We start from the raw sequence: 16,955 nt of genomic DNA on the forward strand, positions 1-16,955 counted from the left end.
GGCTCAAGTTTCCTATCTGCCTATCCCAGCTCTTTTTCTTACCCCATAATTCTATTATATGAGGCATTTTTGCATATGGCTTCTTGGACTCAGCATTATGTTTTTGAGGTTTACTCATGTTATATATATCAATAGCTATTTTCTTCTTTTTGGTACTGGGGATTGAACTTGGTCACTCAACCACTGAGCCACATCCCCAGTCCTGTTTTGTATTTTATTTAGAGACAAGGTCTCACTGAGTTGCTCAGCACCTTGCTTTTGCTGAGGCTGGCTTTAAACTCGAAATCCTCCTGCCTCAGCCTGCAGAGCCACTGGGATTATAGGCATGTGCCTCTACTCCCAGCTGCTATTTTCTTTTTAATTGCTGAGTACTCTTCCATTTTATGACTGTATCACAATTTGTTTATGCATTTATCTTTTGAAGGATATTTGTGTCATTTCCATTTTGAGTCTATTATGAATACAGCTGCTATGAACATTTATCTACAAGTCTTTGTGTGGACATGTCTTCATTTCCTAGGTGAAAAATTTAGGGGTATACTTGCTGGGTGACATTAACTATAGGAAACTTCATCACATTTTTGCTAATATTTGACGTTGTCAGTCTTTTACATTTTTTTTGTATGTTTCTACTCAAAGCCTTTTTTCCTTTTTCAATATAAATTAAAGGAATTTAAAAGACTTAAATGATATCAGAAGGTTCATTCATTGTATGAATAGTTATCGGTCTAAGATGGGGTGTGTTAAGGGTATCCCTAGAGACTCTTGGAGAGACAATTGTAGGACACACAGGTTCAACTTTTTGTATGCCATTCACTCCTAGTCCTACGTGGCTTCAGAATTTTAAGAGAAAGTATTATAAGAATGTATAGCAGAGGGACTCTATAGGCTGAAGGTGGGTATTACATGTGGTCTTTTTTGTTTGTTCTAAACCAGCACTACCCATGAAACTTTATAGCCACTAGCAGCACTTGAAATATGGCTAATCTAACTAAAAACTGAATTATTTGTTAATTTTTTTTCTTGTGGTACTGGAAACTAAACCCAGAGCCTCCAACATGCCTGTAAGTACACTTATCACTGAGCTACATCCCCAGCCCTAATTTTTTTTTTTTTTTTTTGGTGGTGCAGGGGATTGAACCCAGAGCCTTGTGCATGTGAGGCAAGCACTCTACCCACTGAACTATGATCCCCTGCTCCCCCAGCTCTAATTTTAATTTATTTTCAGTCTTATATGTCTGGTGGTTCCTTTATCAGAAAGTGCAGTTCTAAAATGTTATTTATTTATTTATTTTTTAGGAAAGATCCTTTTAGAGGAGATGTGAGATTGTCAGCTGAGCTGGCCCTGGGACAAATTCATGTAGTTTGTCCTTCTCTTTCCTGTGGGGATGTGTGTCTCTCAAGAGATGTCTCTTAACCAGTATCTTAAACACCACAGAGGAAGGACTGGCAGATGCACCAAGGTTACAGTTGGGGTAGGGGCAGCTAATTGTGCTAACTTAGTGATTTCAAACTCAAAATAAGCCTTTAGTAATATAGTCAGGAACCACATTCTGTTTTTCTTTCTGTTGAATTTGTCCTCCTGCATTATTTGGTAAACAATAAAGCATTAAATATTAAATCATTCAATTTTTAAAGTGGTCCTTTAGGTAAAGGGTGTGTTATTTAAATGCTCAAGCAGTGTAATGTTGCCCAAAGGAATCCTGGCTAAATTCCCTCAATTTTTGTTTGATGAACAGAAGCAAATTGCCTTTCTGTATTTTCAAGGCTTTCAATAAATAATGATATAATTATTTTCACTAAAGTTTCTATTAAAGGCTTGCTGAAATTTTCATTCTTTTTTTTTTTTTTTGGTACTCAGGATTGAACCCAGAGGCACTTTACCACTGAGTCACATCCCCATCCCTTTTTATTTTGAGACAGGTTTTCAGTAAGTTGCTTAGGGCCTCGCTAAGTTGCTGAATCTGGCCTTAAATTTGTGATCCTCTTGCTGAATCCCAAGTTGCTGGGATTACAGAAATGGGCCATTGCGCCTGGTGGAATTTTCATTCTTTAGAGAGCAAGTAGTTTATAATTTTTGATAATTCAGATTGTTATAATGAAAACATTTCTTCATTGTTTAGGCAGTTCAGTATTGCAGTAACTCAGATAACTAAACTTACATAAAACTGAGTAACAATTTTGTACAGCTACAGTGGTTGTTTTTTATTACTGTTTCCTAGAGGCGGGGTCAATGTTAGAAAAATTGTGGAATTTTCCCTTGGCATTACTGTGGTAAGTAGGCAGCTACTATTTATAGGGATTTACACTTTGTTGAAAAAAATGAGATATCCTGCTTGGCTTACCATAAAAACACAGATGCTTCTAGATTCCAGTAGGGAGGCCTTTTGCTCGCAGCATCTGTTTTAGTTGGTTAGCCAGATGACTTCTATAGATTTTTATTCTTTCTTTGTTAAAGGACACTGACAAGCAAACAAGTTTATAAATGAAAATGTTAACTTGGCATTTTGTAAATTTTTTTTATTACTTTGGAATATCTGGTTGGTTTTTTTTTTTTTTACTTGTTTTGCAGTACTGGTGATTAAACCCAGGGGCCCTCTCCTGCTGAGCTACATCCTTAGCCACCCCTCTTTATTGACACATGGTCTCACTAAGTTGCTGAAGCTGCCCTTGAACTTGGGATCCTCTTGCATCTGCCTCCTGAGTAGCTGGGATTACCAGTGTGTGCCACTGCCCACAGTTGGCAAAATCAGTTCTATGTAACTTTGAACAATTGTATTACTTCCTAAATAACCATGAAATGATCAGTACTTTGCATACATGTTCCTTGGATTGTTTATTCTTCAGTTGAGACAGATAGGTATTGACCAATAAATTTATATATTTAATGGGTGTTTAATGAGTACTGACTGTATGTCAGACCAGGTATTAGTCCCAGGAACTATAGATATGAGCAAAATATAGTCTCAGTCTTTCAGAAACTTATTTTCTTATATGCAGTGCAAACATGTAGGCAGATAGCAAAAATATAGTCAGGTGCTTCCATCTGAAGTTTATTTTATCTCTTTAGTTGATAGGGCAGGTGTTTAGGAAGCCCTCTTAGAAAATGTAATGTTTAAGCTGAAAATGGTAGAATGAGTAGGAATTGCCCAGGCAAGGGGCAGAGGTTTGGGGAAGGAATACAAAAGGAAGAAACTCACAGGCTAAAGAGACCCTGGGAGGGTGTTAGATACCTGGTCAAGGTGTGACCTTGGCAAAATGCTATCTCATTCAGCAAGCAGACTTGTGATCTTGGCTGTTCATTTCATAAGCTAAATTAGTGACTTCCAAACATTTGATCAGGAATCCCCAAATTAAAAAATGTCTTATGTACCCCCAGTATATATCCATACTTAACATATAAAGAAGATGTGCTAAAACTAAATGTACAGTAATCTCATGATTTTTATTTTATTAATACATACAGCAAAATGATACATCATTCTTTAAGACGTTGGTTTAATATTTTGTGCTGTATGTATTCAGAGGGCTATTTCTAAATTCAGTTTATCTTTTTTTAACAAGTGATAACTTTTTAAAAAATATATTTATTTACTTATTTTTATGTGGTGCTGAGGACTAAACCCAGTACCTCACGCATGCGAGGCAAGAGCTCTACCACTGAGTTACAACCCCAGCCCTAAATTCGGTTTATCTTGATACTTGATTTTAATTGCATGTCAATATCTGGATCAAAATGGGGGAATTTGGCTGCACTTTTGAAATAATTTTTTTTTTCTTGAACTTAATAGACGGAACTCTAGATAGGGCAGAGGGGTTGGAGGGGAAGAGAGAGGGGCATGGGATTATTAATGATGGTGGAATGTGATGATCATTATTATCCAAACAAAGTACAGGTATGAAGACACGAATTGGTGTGAATATACTGTATATACAACCAGAGATATGGAAAATTGTGCTCTATATGTGTAATAAGAAATGCAATGCATTCCGCTGTCATATATAAATGAGAAAATTGATATAAAATAAATATAAATAAAGTACTAGTATTTTCTTGTTATATCCCAAAGGATTGTCTTGTAAACGTGTCCCACTTTAGCCCAAAACAACTGGGATGATGATTTTGAAATTTTTAGTTAAAAGCATAGCAAAAAATGATTCATCTTATTCTATAAATTTGTGTTTGGGAGACAAATTTAAGAATAATCTGCTTTGGTGGTTTGAGATTTGAGGGATGAACACTTATAAAAGGAATGTGTCCTAGTGTCATAGCTCACCGGAAACTTAGAGAACAATGGAGGGGTTATTGGTTAAAAACATCATTTGAACATTTTGCTAGTAACTGCTAACCAAAAGGGCCACTAATTGTTTTTCTTTTAAAGTATTCCTTGTAATTATTTTTTGTTGAAAGAGGTTTAAAAGATAGGTTTTCTTAATCTGTAGGAGACATGATTCATAGCCACTTAGGATCTCTTATAACAAGATGCTTTTTATAATTTGTTGAATTAACTTCACAACACTTTCATCAGCCAAGATTCTTTTCTAGCCAGGCACAGTAGTGCATGCCTATAATCCCAGTGGCTTGAGAGGCTGATGTAGGAGGATCGAGAGTTCAAAGCCAGCCTCAGTAATTTATTGAGGTCCTGAGCAACTTATCAAGACCCTTTCTCAAAATGAAAAATAATAATGGAGATGTAGCTCAGTGGTAAAGTGCCCCTGGGTTCAATTCTTAATACCAAAAAGGAAAAAAAAAAAAAAAACCCATTCTTTTCTGTGAATGAAATGATGGAATGGAAAGCCCCTTATTGGATTGGAGTCCAATAAGCTGAGCAAAAAAATTATTTATTGTCTTATAACCTGTTTAGGACTGGTTTCAAGGACTTAAACTTTGTCCAGTCTGAGTTTCCATATAGCTATTTGTCTATGTCTCTGCTGACTGCTTTCTTTGTGACCATTTTACTGTCTTTTTTGAGTAGAAAATCTTCCTCCGTATGGTAATGCAGCAAAAAGAGTGCTTTTCTTTTAGTGCCTGTACATATAAAATCCTGTGGGTGAGTTAGAAGTGTATATGTGTGCGTTCTGTGATTGGCAGTCCCATAAACCCACATGAAATGAGGGAGGATTTGTTTCCCAAAGGAAGGGTTTGCGTCTACCACAGAAGGGATTCTAGGAGTGAAAAACAGTAGAGCTTTTTTACAAGTGATGAAGAATACAGTTCAGGAAGACATAATCTTTAAGGAAATAAATCCTAACTTCATTTTATCTTCTTAACCATTGATTTTTATAGAGTATGCAAGCTGCAAGATGTCCTACAGATGAATTGTCATTAACCAACTGTGCAGTTGTGAATGAGAAGGATTTCCAGTCTGGCCAGTGAGTATCTGTTTTCTTTTAACCTGCAAGTTATATTTAAGAAACTCCAAAGAGTAATTTTTAGGAAACTTCAGAATTATTTTTGTATTGTTCTCACTGAATTGGAAAATGAAGGAAATGAGTGTTAGGCATTTTAATTATTACTGTATCAAACTTTTAAAAGACGTATATAGCTTTTATATATCACTCTTAATTTTTTATTAATTTTCTTCACAGAGTTAAACATACTGGTTATCTGATTCATGGCTAGCATAGTTATTAGGTGTTTGACTCTGGAGTCAGATTGTCTGAGTTGGGGTCCAGGCTCACCATCTCTGTGTCTCTGTGTCCTGATCTTTAAAATGGGCATGATGCTAATATCTTCCTCAGGGTAGTTGTGAAGATTAAGTTACACAGATAAAACACTTAGAATAGTCCCTAGCATGTAAATAAGTAAGCTGTCAATAAAGTTTAGCTATTTAGAACATTATTACTATGATAATCTGACATACTAAAGTTGGTAGATGCATGAGAAATGTGGAATCTTTGAAAGCATTTTCATCATAATTTGTTTCAATTAATTCACATCACCCACTAATCTTCCAAGGACCCTGCTTCCAAGTTCTGTGCCATACACACGCTTCTGAGATTGATAGAGATAAGGAGTTGAAGGGGCTGTACCAAAAGTCAGTCTAGGGACATAAAGAACAAAGGAGCAGGATTTTAATTGAGCTTTAGAGTTAAGAGACATTGATTATATACTTGATTATATTAACATCATTTCCAGTGCTAGACATTATTTGATGCTAAATTGAACACAGGACTTTCAACAAATAAACTGAAGTATAGGTAATCAATGTGAGAATTTGTTTATGAAATGTTTTCATATATGTTGAATTTTGGGTTACTTAAAATATAGTAATTATAAATAACTTGTATACTAGTGGCAAAGCAATATGTATAGAAATGCTAACCTTTAGCATTAAAATTATAGTATCATAAAAGATTATCTAATATTATTGTCATTATTTTATTTTTTTGGTACTCAGGATTGAACATAGAGGGACTTTACCACCAACCTACACCCCCAGTCCTTTTTCCTTTTTTCACTAAGTTGCTGAGGCTGGACTTGATTCTCATGCCTCAGCCTTCCAAGTTGCTGGGATTACAGGGTGTGCGCCATGAGCCTGGCTGTAAAATATAATTTTTAAAAATGATAATTGAGCTAGCAGTGTACCACAGTAGTAAAGTACTTGCCCAGCATCCATGAGGCCCTGGGTTCGATTCCCAGCACCACAAAGGAAAAGAAAATATGGTGCTGTTGGATAACAGAATTTAGAACTTCTATTTTATAAACAGTCCTTGTTAGTCTCTTAATGTAGAAGATTATTACAAAATAAATATATGTATTTATGAGTAGTGTTTGAGCAGGGTATTAGCACAAAATTCTTTGAAATTGTAAATATTAATATGTACATGAAAGCTGATGTCTTTGGGGAAATTTTTTCATATTTTTATTTTATAGTGTTATTGTTTTAGCTTTTGAGAGACTGTTAAATTTTTTTAATGAATATTTCTAAAATCTAACTTTGTTTTTTTTTTAAAGAGAGAGTGAGAGAGAGAGAGAATTTTAATATTTATTTTTTAGTTATCGGTGGACACAATATCTTTGTTTTGTATGTGGTGCTGAGGATCGAACCCGGGCCGCACGCATGCTAGGCGAGCGCACTACTGCTTGAGCCACATCCCCAGCCCACTAACTTTGTTTTTTACTGCTATGTTCTAGCTCTTTTATCTCTTGTTCTCCTGCCTTTATTTTGTTAGGATGTGTGAAATAATTCTCAGGAGAGGAAATCTATTTTTTACTTAATATCAAGGACTCTAAATCACTGTTTTCTGATTTATATAAAGTGGAAAGTGATGAAGTTGATTTTTTTGGATTAGATGTACTCTATTGAACTTGGCTGGATTCCATTTGATATGTCCATGGCCCAAGGTGGTCTTTATTATGTGTGTCTGTCTGTCTGTCTGTGTGTATAAACATGTATGTATGTACTGGGGATTGAACCCTAGGGTACTTTACTGCTGAAATATTCCCCGGACTTTTTATTTTGAAACAGAGCCTTGCTAAATTGCTGAGGGTTTCGCTAAATTGCTGAGCCTGGCATCAAACTTGCGATTTTCCTGCCTTAGCTTCCCCAGCTGTTGGGATTACAGGTGTGCTCCACCATGCCTGGCGGCCCAGAGTGCTCTTTATGTCCGGAAAACATTTTGAATTGCTGATAGTTTTTGGAAACTAAATCTGTGATTCTGTTCCTTCAGGACTGTCATATGGTGCGATACTTCTATCTGGTACTCATTAGACATCAGTTTGGGAAAAAATATATTTAGAAATTATGTTTTCTTTTTCTTTGATATGAAGTACTGACTATGTTTTTGGTTTTCTTTTAGGCATGTGATTGTGAGGACCTCTCCCAATCACAGGTACACATTTACACTGAGGACCCATCCATCAGTGGTGCCAGGGAGCATTGCATTCAGCTTACCTCAGGTAATTCAGATGTTCATTTATTCTTTCCTATTCTTGAAAGTCATACAAGAGTCCATTCATTTTAAGCAAGCATCACTCTCTAAGTTATTTATTCATATTTAAGAAAAATACATAGGTATTATATAAGTAATTTAAAGATATATTCTTATCATTTTTTTACTATGGCTACATTTTATTACCTTGATTTTTTTTCTAATTTTTAAAAATTCAGCAGTAATACCAGTCAGCCATCAGATATAGTGTCAAATGATTTTAATGCTAACTCTCAGGGTAACAGAAATGATATAAAAATAATCTTATTTGTAAAATTGACATCTAATAGTAGAAGTTTTATAATATAATGGTGTCAGACTAAAGAACACGAAAAAAGTAGTTACCTCAAACTATAATTTAACTTGCTAGGCTCCCCCAACAACTGGAAGGGTTGTGATTCCAGTTATGACTGGGGGTGGGTTCTGTGGAGTCTATTTGGGTCCCAGTGCTCATAGTACATGATAATGGAGCACCACAGGTACAAGCATGTATCATTTCCCACTTGTCATTTTACTCAGGCTAGTCACCCCACATTCCTAAGCAATGTGAATGCTATCTTACCTCTTTCTAGTGTGTTAGTAAACATTGATTTATTTCTTTATAAGAAATTAAGCATTATTTATTTATTTAAAGTTAGGGAAAGAGATCAAACACTTAACTTGGGAACTATTAAAGATCTCCTGAAACACTCAAAAATTTTGGGAAATCTTTACTTACTGTTCTCCTTTTTTTCTGTTTGGATGCCTCTCCATTATTAGGACTACTTTTCACATTTGTTTCTGCAGATTAACAATTTGGGATATCCCATGGTTTTCCAGCTTTTAGAGAACTTTTTGGGATTCCAGTAGTTAGAAGTAGCTTGAGGTAGCCATTTCTCTTTGTCTCTGCTTTGTAAAAATTTTCCCCCAAGATTTACTTTAGATCAGGCACTATTCAAGTACTTTTGAATGTGTTAACTCATTTAATTCTTGGAACAACCCCATACAAGAGTTACTATCAGTATCATCCCTTAATGCTGTTTTTGGGATTAAAGTACAGAACCTAAATGTGACTCTAACCAGCATGCTCCTGTATTTCACATTGGCTAGATGTGAGTTGGGATTTTATAGAAGAGGTTTTTTTAGGGGAGATGAAGAGCAGAGAGGGGGAATGTGACCTATGGTGAGAAAGCTGGAAGGAGAGTGTTTATTGTTACACATGATACACCATCTTCTAAGCTTCACACTGTAAAATCCAGTGTTCATATGAATAGGCAAACTATGGATTTCCAGCCAAAAACTATTTTTCTCACTGTTCTTTGGCATATTATCAGTAATTACTAATTTTGAATTTATAACAAGCCAGCCCCAAATTCCTGTCTTCCCTTTATACAGTCTTGCCATTTTAGACAGGATCAGGGAGAGGCTGAAGTATGACTGTAAATACCTGAAAATTCTTTATCCAATACACAAAGAATAGTCATGACTATGTAATGATTTGAGTCCCTTCTTGGGTTTCCATATAGATTATCTGACCAGTTGTAATTTAGTTTTCATGCATTAAATTTCTTTTTATGATACTGTACAAATAGTAAAACTAACTGCAGCAGTATATTCAGAACACTGAAATATCTGATATAGTAAAGACTTCAAGAGCATAGTATTGTATAGAGAAGCATCCTACTCAGTGGGCTAACTTCACTGTAAAAAGGCCAGCTTCATGTGTTTTATGCAGATGTTCAGAAGTTATCTCTAATCTATGTATTAATTTCCCAGAGCTTTGTTACAAAGAACCACAAATTGTATTTCTTAAAACAACATAAAAAATATCAATAATAAAAAAAAGAAAGTTCAGAAGACAAAAACTCTCATACTTTTTGAAGCTAAAAGTCTGAAATCAAGTCGACAGCACCATGCTCTCTTTGAAGGTTCTAAGGAAGAGTCTGTTCCATACTAACTTCCAGTGTTGCTGGCAATCCTTGATGCTCCTTGGCTTGTATACATCACTGAAGTCTCTGTTCTTTCATCACATGGCATTCTCTCTGTGTCTGTGTGTCTCTTCTTTTCTTAAAAGAACACCAGTTATATTGACTTAGGGCCCACTATAATTCAGTAGGATCTCATCTTAACATGATTACATCTGCAATGACCCTATTTCTAAATACAGTCATGTTTACAGGTACCAGGGACTAAGACTTCACCATATTGGAGAGGATGCAGAATTCAATACATGACAGCATACAATATTTTTGTCTTAGAATGTGTTCTTCTTTTCCTTATTTCTTTAATTTTGATTGATTTTATTTCAAGTGCTTTTTCTCATTTATTTTTTAGCGAAAATGGGCTGGACTTTCTATTGGACAAGAAATAGAAGGTAAGTATATGATTTTTTAGCCACTGAGATGGATGTTCTATATGGTTTTATCGGTTATCAAGATCTATATACTTTTCTATTGTTATTGGGCCTTAAACATTCATTCTATTCAGAGTATGGGTTAAAACTCTGAGAACTGGAAGGAAATAGTTATGGGACTATGTCCTTATCTTCTTTTCTCAGTGAAGTGTATCATTGAAAATTGACAATGATATGATCATCATAGTTCATTAAGAGAAGGGCAAAGAAAGCAATTGGTGACTTCAGGGGGAAAAAAAAGATTAAGCTCCTTATGGAAAATAAGCCAAAGAGCTAATAAACAAAAACTGGCCTTGTCTTTCAGGAGTATGAATATGTAGTCAAATGATTTTGTGTCAACTTCATGGATACAGTAGGGGAAGGAAAGGAAATGCAAGTATAATTAAGACAGTTTTTTTCTGCTTGCTTTTACAAGTTAAAAAAATCACATTAATAGAAAGGTTGCAAACATGATGCAGAAAATTCCTATCATACTACCTCTATTAAGATTCACCAGTTGGGGCTGGGGTTATGGCTCAGCGGTAAGCGTTGGCCTTGCACATGCAAGGCCCTGAGTTCGATCCTCAGCACCACATATAAATAAATAAAATAAAGTTAAAAAAAATATTCCTTCTTCTTAAAAAAAAAAAAAGATTCACCAGTTGTCATTTTTTTATTATTGACTTTCCTTCTTCCTCCTTTTTTACATGTATGAGCACACACAGGCACACACACATTTCTTTTCTAAACCATTTGAGTTTTAGTTGCAGAACTCTTTCCTTTTTATCTTTAATACTTTGGTGTGTATTTCCTATGAATAAAAATGTTATGTTCTTATGGTAATCAAATTTAGTTAATTAAATATTTATACAATTAAATTCAATTGAGACATTTTATTTAATCTTGCAGATTGTCCAATTCTGCTAATTGTTCTGGCTGTCTCCAGTATGGCATCCTTTCCCTTCAGTTTAGATCTGATTCAGGATTATACATTGCACTTAATTATTATTGGGGGATAGTTCTTTAGGTTTTTTTTCCCCTCCGCTTTCATGTTGGTAACATTTTTGGAAAATACATTTATAGACTATTCTCCAACTTAAGTTAGTATGATTTTTCTGATGATTAATAGAGGTTATTCATCCCCATTCAGAATACCACAGAAGTGATTGTTATGTCTTTTGCAGGTTATCCCATCCTAAGGTATCCTACATTTTTTTTTTATTAAATTTGTTGTATGGTCAAGATGTTTGATTTCTCCACTGTATAGTTATTTTTGCCCTTGCAACTAATAAGCTATTTCTGGAGAAACTGTTTAAGACCATATTCTTATCTGGTTCCAGATCAAACTTTCTGTCTTAGCATTCATTGATGAATTTTTGCAACCCCATTTTTTAATGATTTGTTTTTATATGTTTTTTATATTTATTTTTTAGTTATAGGTGGATACAATATCTTTATTTTATATTTATGTGGTGCTGAGGATCGAACCCAGTGCCCCACACATGCTAGGCGAGTGCTTTACCACTGAGCCACAGTCCCAGCCCTGCAACCCCATTTTTAATATGAATACAAAATTCTTTTGCAGCTGCAGGTGTCTTCCACATTTATCAGTCTGTGTACTATGAAAAAAAGCCCTTTTTTCCCATTTATGTACTTATTTATCTACCTATCTATTATCAGTAAGGATTCATAGATTCCTGTTTTATTCATGAGTTTGTAATTTATCACTGTACATATTCAATTTGGTGTTCAAATTTTTCCATACTTGGTCAGTACAAGATCCTACAAGCTGGCTCCTTTGTCTTTTTTTTTTTTTTTTAAGTTGGACACTACCTTTATTTTTATTTATTTGTTTATTTATTTTATGTGGTGCCAGGGATCGAACCCAGTGCCTCACGCATGCTAAGCAAGCGCTGTACACAACCTGGGCCCTGGCTCCTTTGGCTTATTGGCTTGGTGCCCTCATGTTCTTTTTGTTGTTGTTGTTGTTTTGAACACTTTCTTTCTGTCACAAGATGTTCCTAGCTCATCACGTACCTTTCCTGCCCCAGGCTTTAAGTTAGCCATTTCCCCAAAGAAGTCTAGTTTCTTTTAATAGGAGATGGCATTTAGAAACCAAGTTCTAGCTGTTAGGCCACGACTAGGGAATTATTATTTCTAGGCTTTTTCAGTAATAAACAAAGAGTTCCTATTCCAGAAATGACAGTTAACTGCAATTATATAATGCTGACTCAGATCTAAACTGAAGGGAAAAGATGCTGTAGAGGAGATAGCTGGAACAATTAGCAGAATTGGAATATCATCTACATGTTAGATAAAGGATACAGGTACATACACAAATATTGTCATGAATTTATACTGATACCTCCAGTTTTAGTCCAGCCCCATAGAGTTCTTCTTTGCTTTCCCCATTCTACATCTGTATTTTCCTTTTTGCCCTGGAGAATCCTGAATCTCAACAAATTAATATTTTTGCCTCTATCTTACAATACATTAAATAGTTTTGGAATTGCCATGACTATAAAAATAAATCTACTAAAAACTTCTAGATTGGTTTGTAGTTCCCTTTTTTTACCCTGGATATACAGCTAGGGTACTGTGTTTAAAAGTTACTTGGATTAGTTATCCTTTCACCCTTGCTTTGGAGTGGTTGTCATGTTCATTTAATATATAGCTGGGTTTAGTTGTTTGGCTATTTTGCATTCAGTTTTAGGTCCCCCATCCTTATCTTTTCTGATTTAATATAAAACATTAACATGCAAACATCTAAACTGTTCAGAGGCACCTATATAGTCAGCCTTCTGAATCTGTGGATTCAACCAATTGCAGATTGAAATATTTCAGAAAACAAAAATTGTTTTCTGAAATTGTACAGACTCTGCTCTTATCATTCTCTGAAAAATATGGTGCAACAATTACACATTTGTATTGTATTAGGTACTATAAATAATCTAAAGATGATTTAAAGTGTATAGGAGGGTATGGGTAGGTCATATACAAATTCTATGCTATTTCACAGAAGGGAAGATCTCTTTGAGTTATATGAATAGAGGCCTTCCTGGATTTTGGTATCTGCTGAGGTGGGGAGCCCTGGAACCAGTGCCTCATAGATACCAAGGGACAACAGTACTCAGAAGTGTCACTTCCTCCTCTTTCCCTTTATCTTTTTCCTACCAACCTATTTTGGGTAAACTATTATTTTCTTTTTGATCCTTTGGGGGGCTATTTTTTAATAAGTTACCATCTCTATGTTACTTTATATTTCCCTTCTTTCTTATTCAATGGTAATGTACCAAAGATACTCTTTTCTAGGCATCTATTCATATAACTCAAAGAGATCGTCCTCATTCTTACAGTTATATAGCACACCATTATATACCTGTACCCTTGTTTATTCAACTGGTCTCTTATTTTGGCTCATTTAGGCTACTTTGTAATTATAGAGTATAATTTACTTTATAACTTTTAAGCATATTTATTTTAGTATTGTTAGAAGTGTATCTTCAAGGTGAATTAATAGAAATGAGATTTTGGAGTAAAAATTTGGGGTCAAGGATTTTACAAGACCAAAATGGGATTGGGCTGGGAATGGGTTTAAATTTTATCAAAGTCTTTTTTGTTATATGGAAATAATCATAATTTTTCTTCTTAGTTCTATTAGCATGGTAGATTTTATTAATTAGTTTCCTATTATTGAATTATCCTTGCATTACTAGTTTGAACCCTACTTGCTCTTGGCATATCATATCATTAATGTGGTGTTGGAGTCTGTCTGCTAATATTTTACTTAGGATCTTTGCAACAATATTTAAATGATTTTATTTTTATGTACTATTTTAATCAAGTTTTGGTATTAATGATATCATACTTGATAAAAAGGATTTGTAAGTCTTCCTTGATTTTCTATATCATAAAACAATTCATATAACTTTGAGACTCTCTGGTCTCTAAAGATTTGGTACAATTATCTAGTGAAATCACCAAGGCACACTATGTGTGTCTGCACCTGTGCTGGTTCCTTGATATTAGTCTGTCTTATATGGAAATTGGTGTGTTTTAATTTTATATTGCTTTTGGGGTGAGTTTGGACGTACTCTGCTTTCCTAAGAGGTTATCTGTTTCATCCAGGTTTTCAGATTTATTTGCATGGAAGTACAGAAACTGATGTTTTATGATAAAAAAAAATCTTTTTGCTTTGTGTTATTTGCCATTTCTTTTGTTCCTTTTTTTAAATTAAATTAGCTAATGATGTTTTTTTCAAAGAATTAGAATTTGATTTATTGATTTGGTCTTTTTTTCTACTTCATTAATATTTATATTTCAGAATTTCTCCTTTTTGTCTATTTTTGCTGTACATTGAGGTTCTTTGCCTCAAAATAAAGGAAATTTTATTTTGGCTTTTATTTAAAAGTCTTAAGATTCTGATTTAAGACTCTGATCTTTTCTCTGATCATTGCATTAAATGTAATAGATTCTGATAACAGTATTTTCATTATCTTTATTTTTCAGAAATTTTTTGTTTTCTCTTTGTGCCTCCTTTCATCCAGGTGTTGTTTAGGAACTTTTAAAATTTTCTAGTTGGAAGACGCTTTCTTTCTTTCTTTCTTTTAGTTTCATTTTTTTAAAAAAATTATTTATTTATTTTTAGTTGTAGGTGGACACAATACCTTTATTTTATTTTTATGTGGTGCTGAGGATCAAACCCAGTGCTTCACTCATGCTAGGCAAGCACTCTACCTCTGATCCACAACCCCAGCCCATTTTAGTTTCATTTTTTTTTTTAGTTTCGTTTTTTAATGCCAGTATATATTGCACTGTGATAAAAGTTGTTTGTTTTATGAAGCTAACTGAAATTTTGGAACCTAATGTGTGAGAAGCTTTTGTAAATGATTCATGTATACTGAAAACAAGGTCTGTTCTCTGTTATGCTATGTGCCCATAAGATCTTTACTGATTACATTGTTTTAGGTCTTCTCTCTTCTTACTGAATATTGTCCGTTTGACCTGTTTCACACAGCGGTACATTAAAATTGCCTATTAGTAATGTCTTTCTGACCACTTTTCCTTGTATGTCCTGTAGTTTTTACTTCATAGCTGTTATTTGATGCACAGGTAATTATATCTTTGTTGTGCATTGTGGCTTTTAGCATTATAAAGTGTCCTTTATTTAAAGTGTTTCAAATTGTACTTTGATATCAGAATTACAGTCTCTGTTTTTTTTATTTTTATTTGTTCAACGTACTTTGCCCATTTCTTTATTTTTAGCCATTTGAATCACTTTTAGATACATCTGTTATATTACACATAGAATTGGGTTTTATGAGCTAATTTGAAAATCTTTTTCTTTTAATGAAGTAGTTAAGTCACTCATAGTTATTGATTTGACTGATATGTTTGATCTCAATTCTATCATTTTGTTTTAATTATGTTTCTGTATGTGGTGTGCCTGCTATTCTTTTTTTAAAATATTTTTTAGTCGTTGATGGACCTTTATTTATTTGTATGTGGTGCTGAGAATCGAACCCAGTGCGTCACACATGCCAGACAAGCACGCTACCACTGAGCCACAACCCCAGCCCAATGCCTGCTATTCTTAAAAAATGATTTAAGAATGTTTATATTTTTGCCAGTGATTACTTTGTATTTATACCTCTCAGAAAGCCCTGTCTCCCCTTTTTTCCTTACTTATCTTTTATGTATATATTTTTAGTTGTAAGTGGACACAATACCTTTATTTTATTTATTTATCTTTATGTGGTGCTGAAGATTGAACCCAGTGCTTCAGGTGTGCTAGGCAAGTGCTCTACCACTGAGCCACAACTCCCACCCCTTACTTAATCTTCTTAAAAATGTGCTGTGCTTTGTCAATTCTAAATGAAAACCTTTAACTCTCATCTGTTATCAGCACAACAGTCAGTAATCATATTGTACCTCTCCCTTTTTTTCCCATTCTGTCAGAACATATGATATCCGCATGTCATTCTTCTCTACATGACCCCATACTTGTCTTAACTCTACAGTTAAGTCTCTCAAACAACCACAATCAGTTCTTTTGCCATTTTCTCTTGGTTGAATGAAAGCTGCCCTCTAGTACATTCCTCTAAGACATACATGCAAATACACTGTTCCTTGGGTTCTTATGTAGTCAACTAATTTTCTGTGAAATTTGAAGGACAAGCTGAATAAATATAAAATTCTTGACCTGTTTTCTTTCCTTGAATTTATCAAAAATGCTGCATCACAGTTGTCTTGTCTTTTATGTGCTTTTGGGAAGTCTGATGTTAGTATAATTGTCCTACCTTTAGGAGGAATTTGATTTTCTGCTTGGAAGCCCTGAGGATTTTTCAGTCTTTGAAGTTTAATGTCTTTATTAGACTATATCTTGGAATTGGTGATTCTGGGTTCATTTTCTCATGTAGATGTATATGATGAGTCCTTTCAATGTGTCCATTTAAATTCTTATTTTCATACTTTTTCTTATTTTATGGTTTAAGATATTAGTTCTGGTCTAGTTGTTTTGCTTTACAGGGGTCCTAATTATGTATGTATGTTGGACCTTCTTTGCCTATCTTCCATTTTTAACTGCTTTCTCAGTGATACTTAAGTTTTAAAAAATCTTTTCTAAGGGCTGGGCCTGTGGCTCAGTTGG

At 34.4% G+C, this 16,955-nt stretch overlaps 1 protein-coding gene across 1 annotated transcript in view; it reads left to right on the forward strand.

Annotated features, from left to right (window-relative positions):
- Nsf (N-ethylmaleimide sensitive factor, vesicle fusing ATPase) overlaps positions 1-16,955 on the forward strand; it is a 148,834-nt gene that overhangs the window by 16,047 nt on the left and 115,832 nt on the right. The window contains exons 2-4 of the mRNA XM_046421262.2: positions 5,288-5,373; positions 7,804-7,903; positions 10,249-10,288. Coding sequence (XP_046277218.1) covers positions 5,288-5,373; positions 7,804-7,903; positions 10,249-10,288 — 226 coding nt within the window. The remainder of the gene's footprint in view (positions 1-5,287; positions 5,374-7,803; positions 7,904-10,248; positions 10,289-16,955) is intronic.

Source organism: Marmota monax, unplaced genomic scaffold, assembly GCF_021218885.2.
Source record: "Marmota monax isolate L192 unplaced genomic scaffold, Marmota_monax_Labrador192_F-V1.1 WCK01_AAM20220418_F8-fsc00322, whole genome shotgun sequence".
Taxonomy (NCBI): domain Eukaryota; kingdom Metazoa; phylum Chordata; class Mammalia; order Rodentia; family Sciuridae; genus Marmota; species Marmota monax.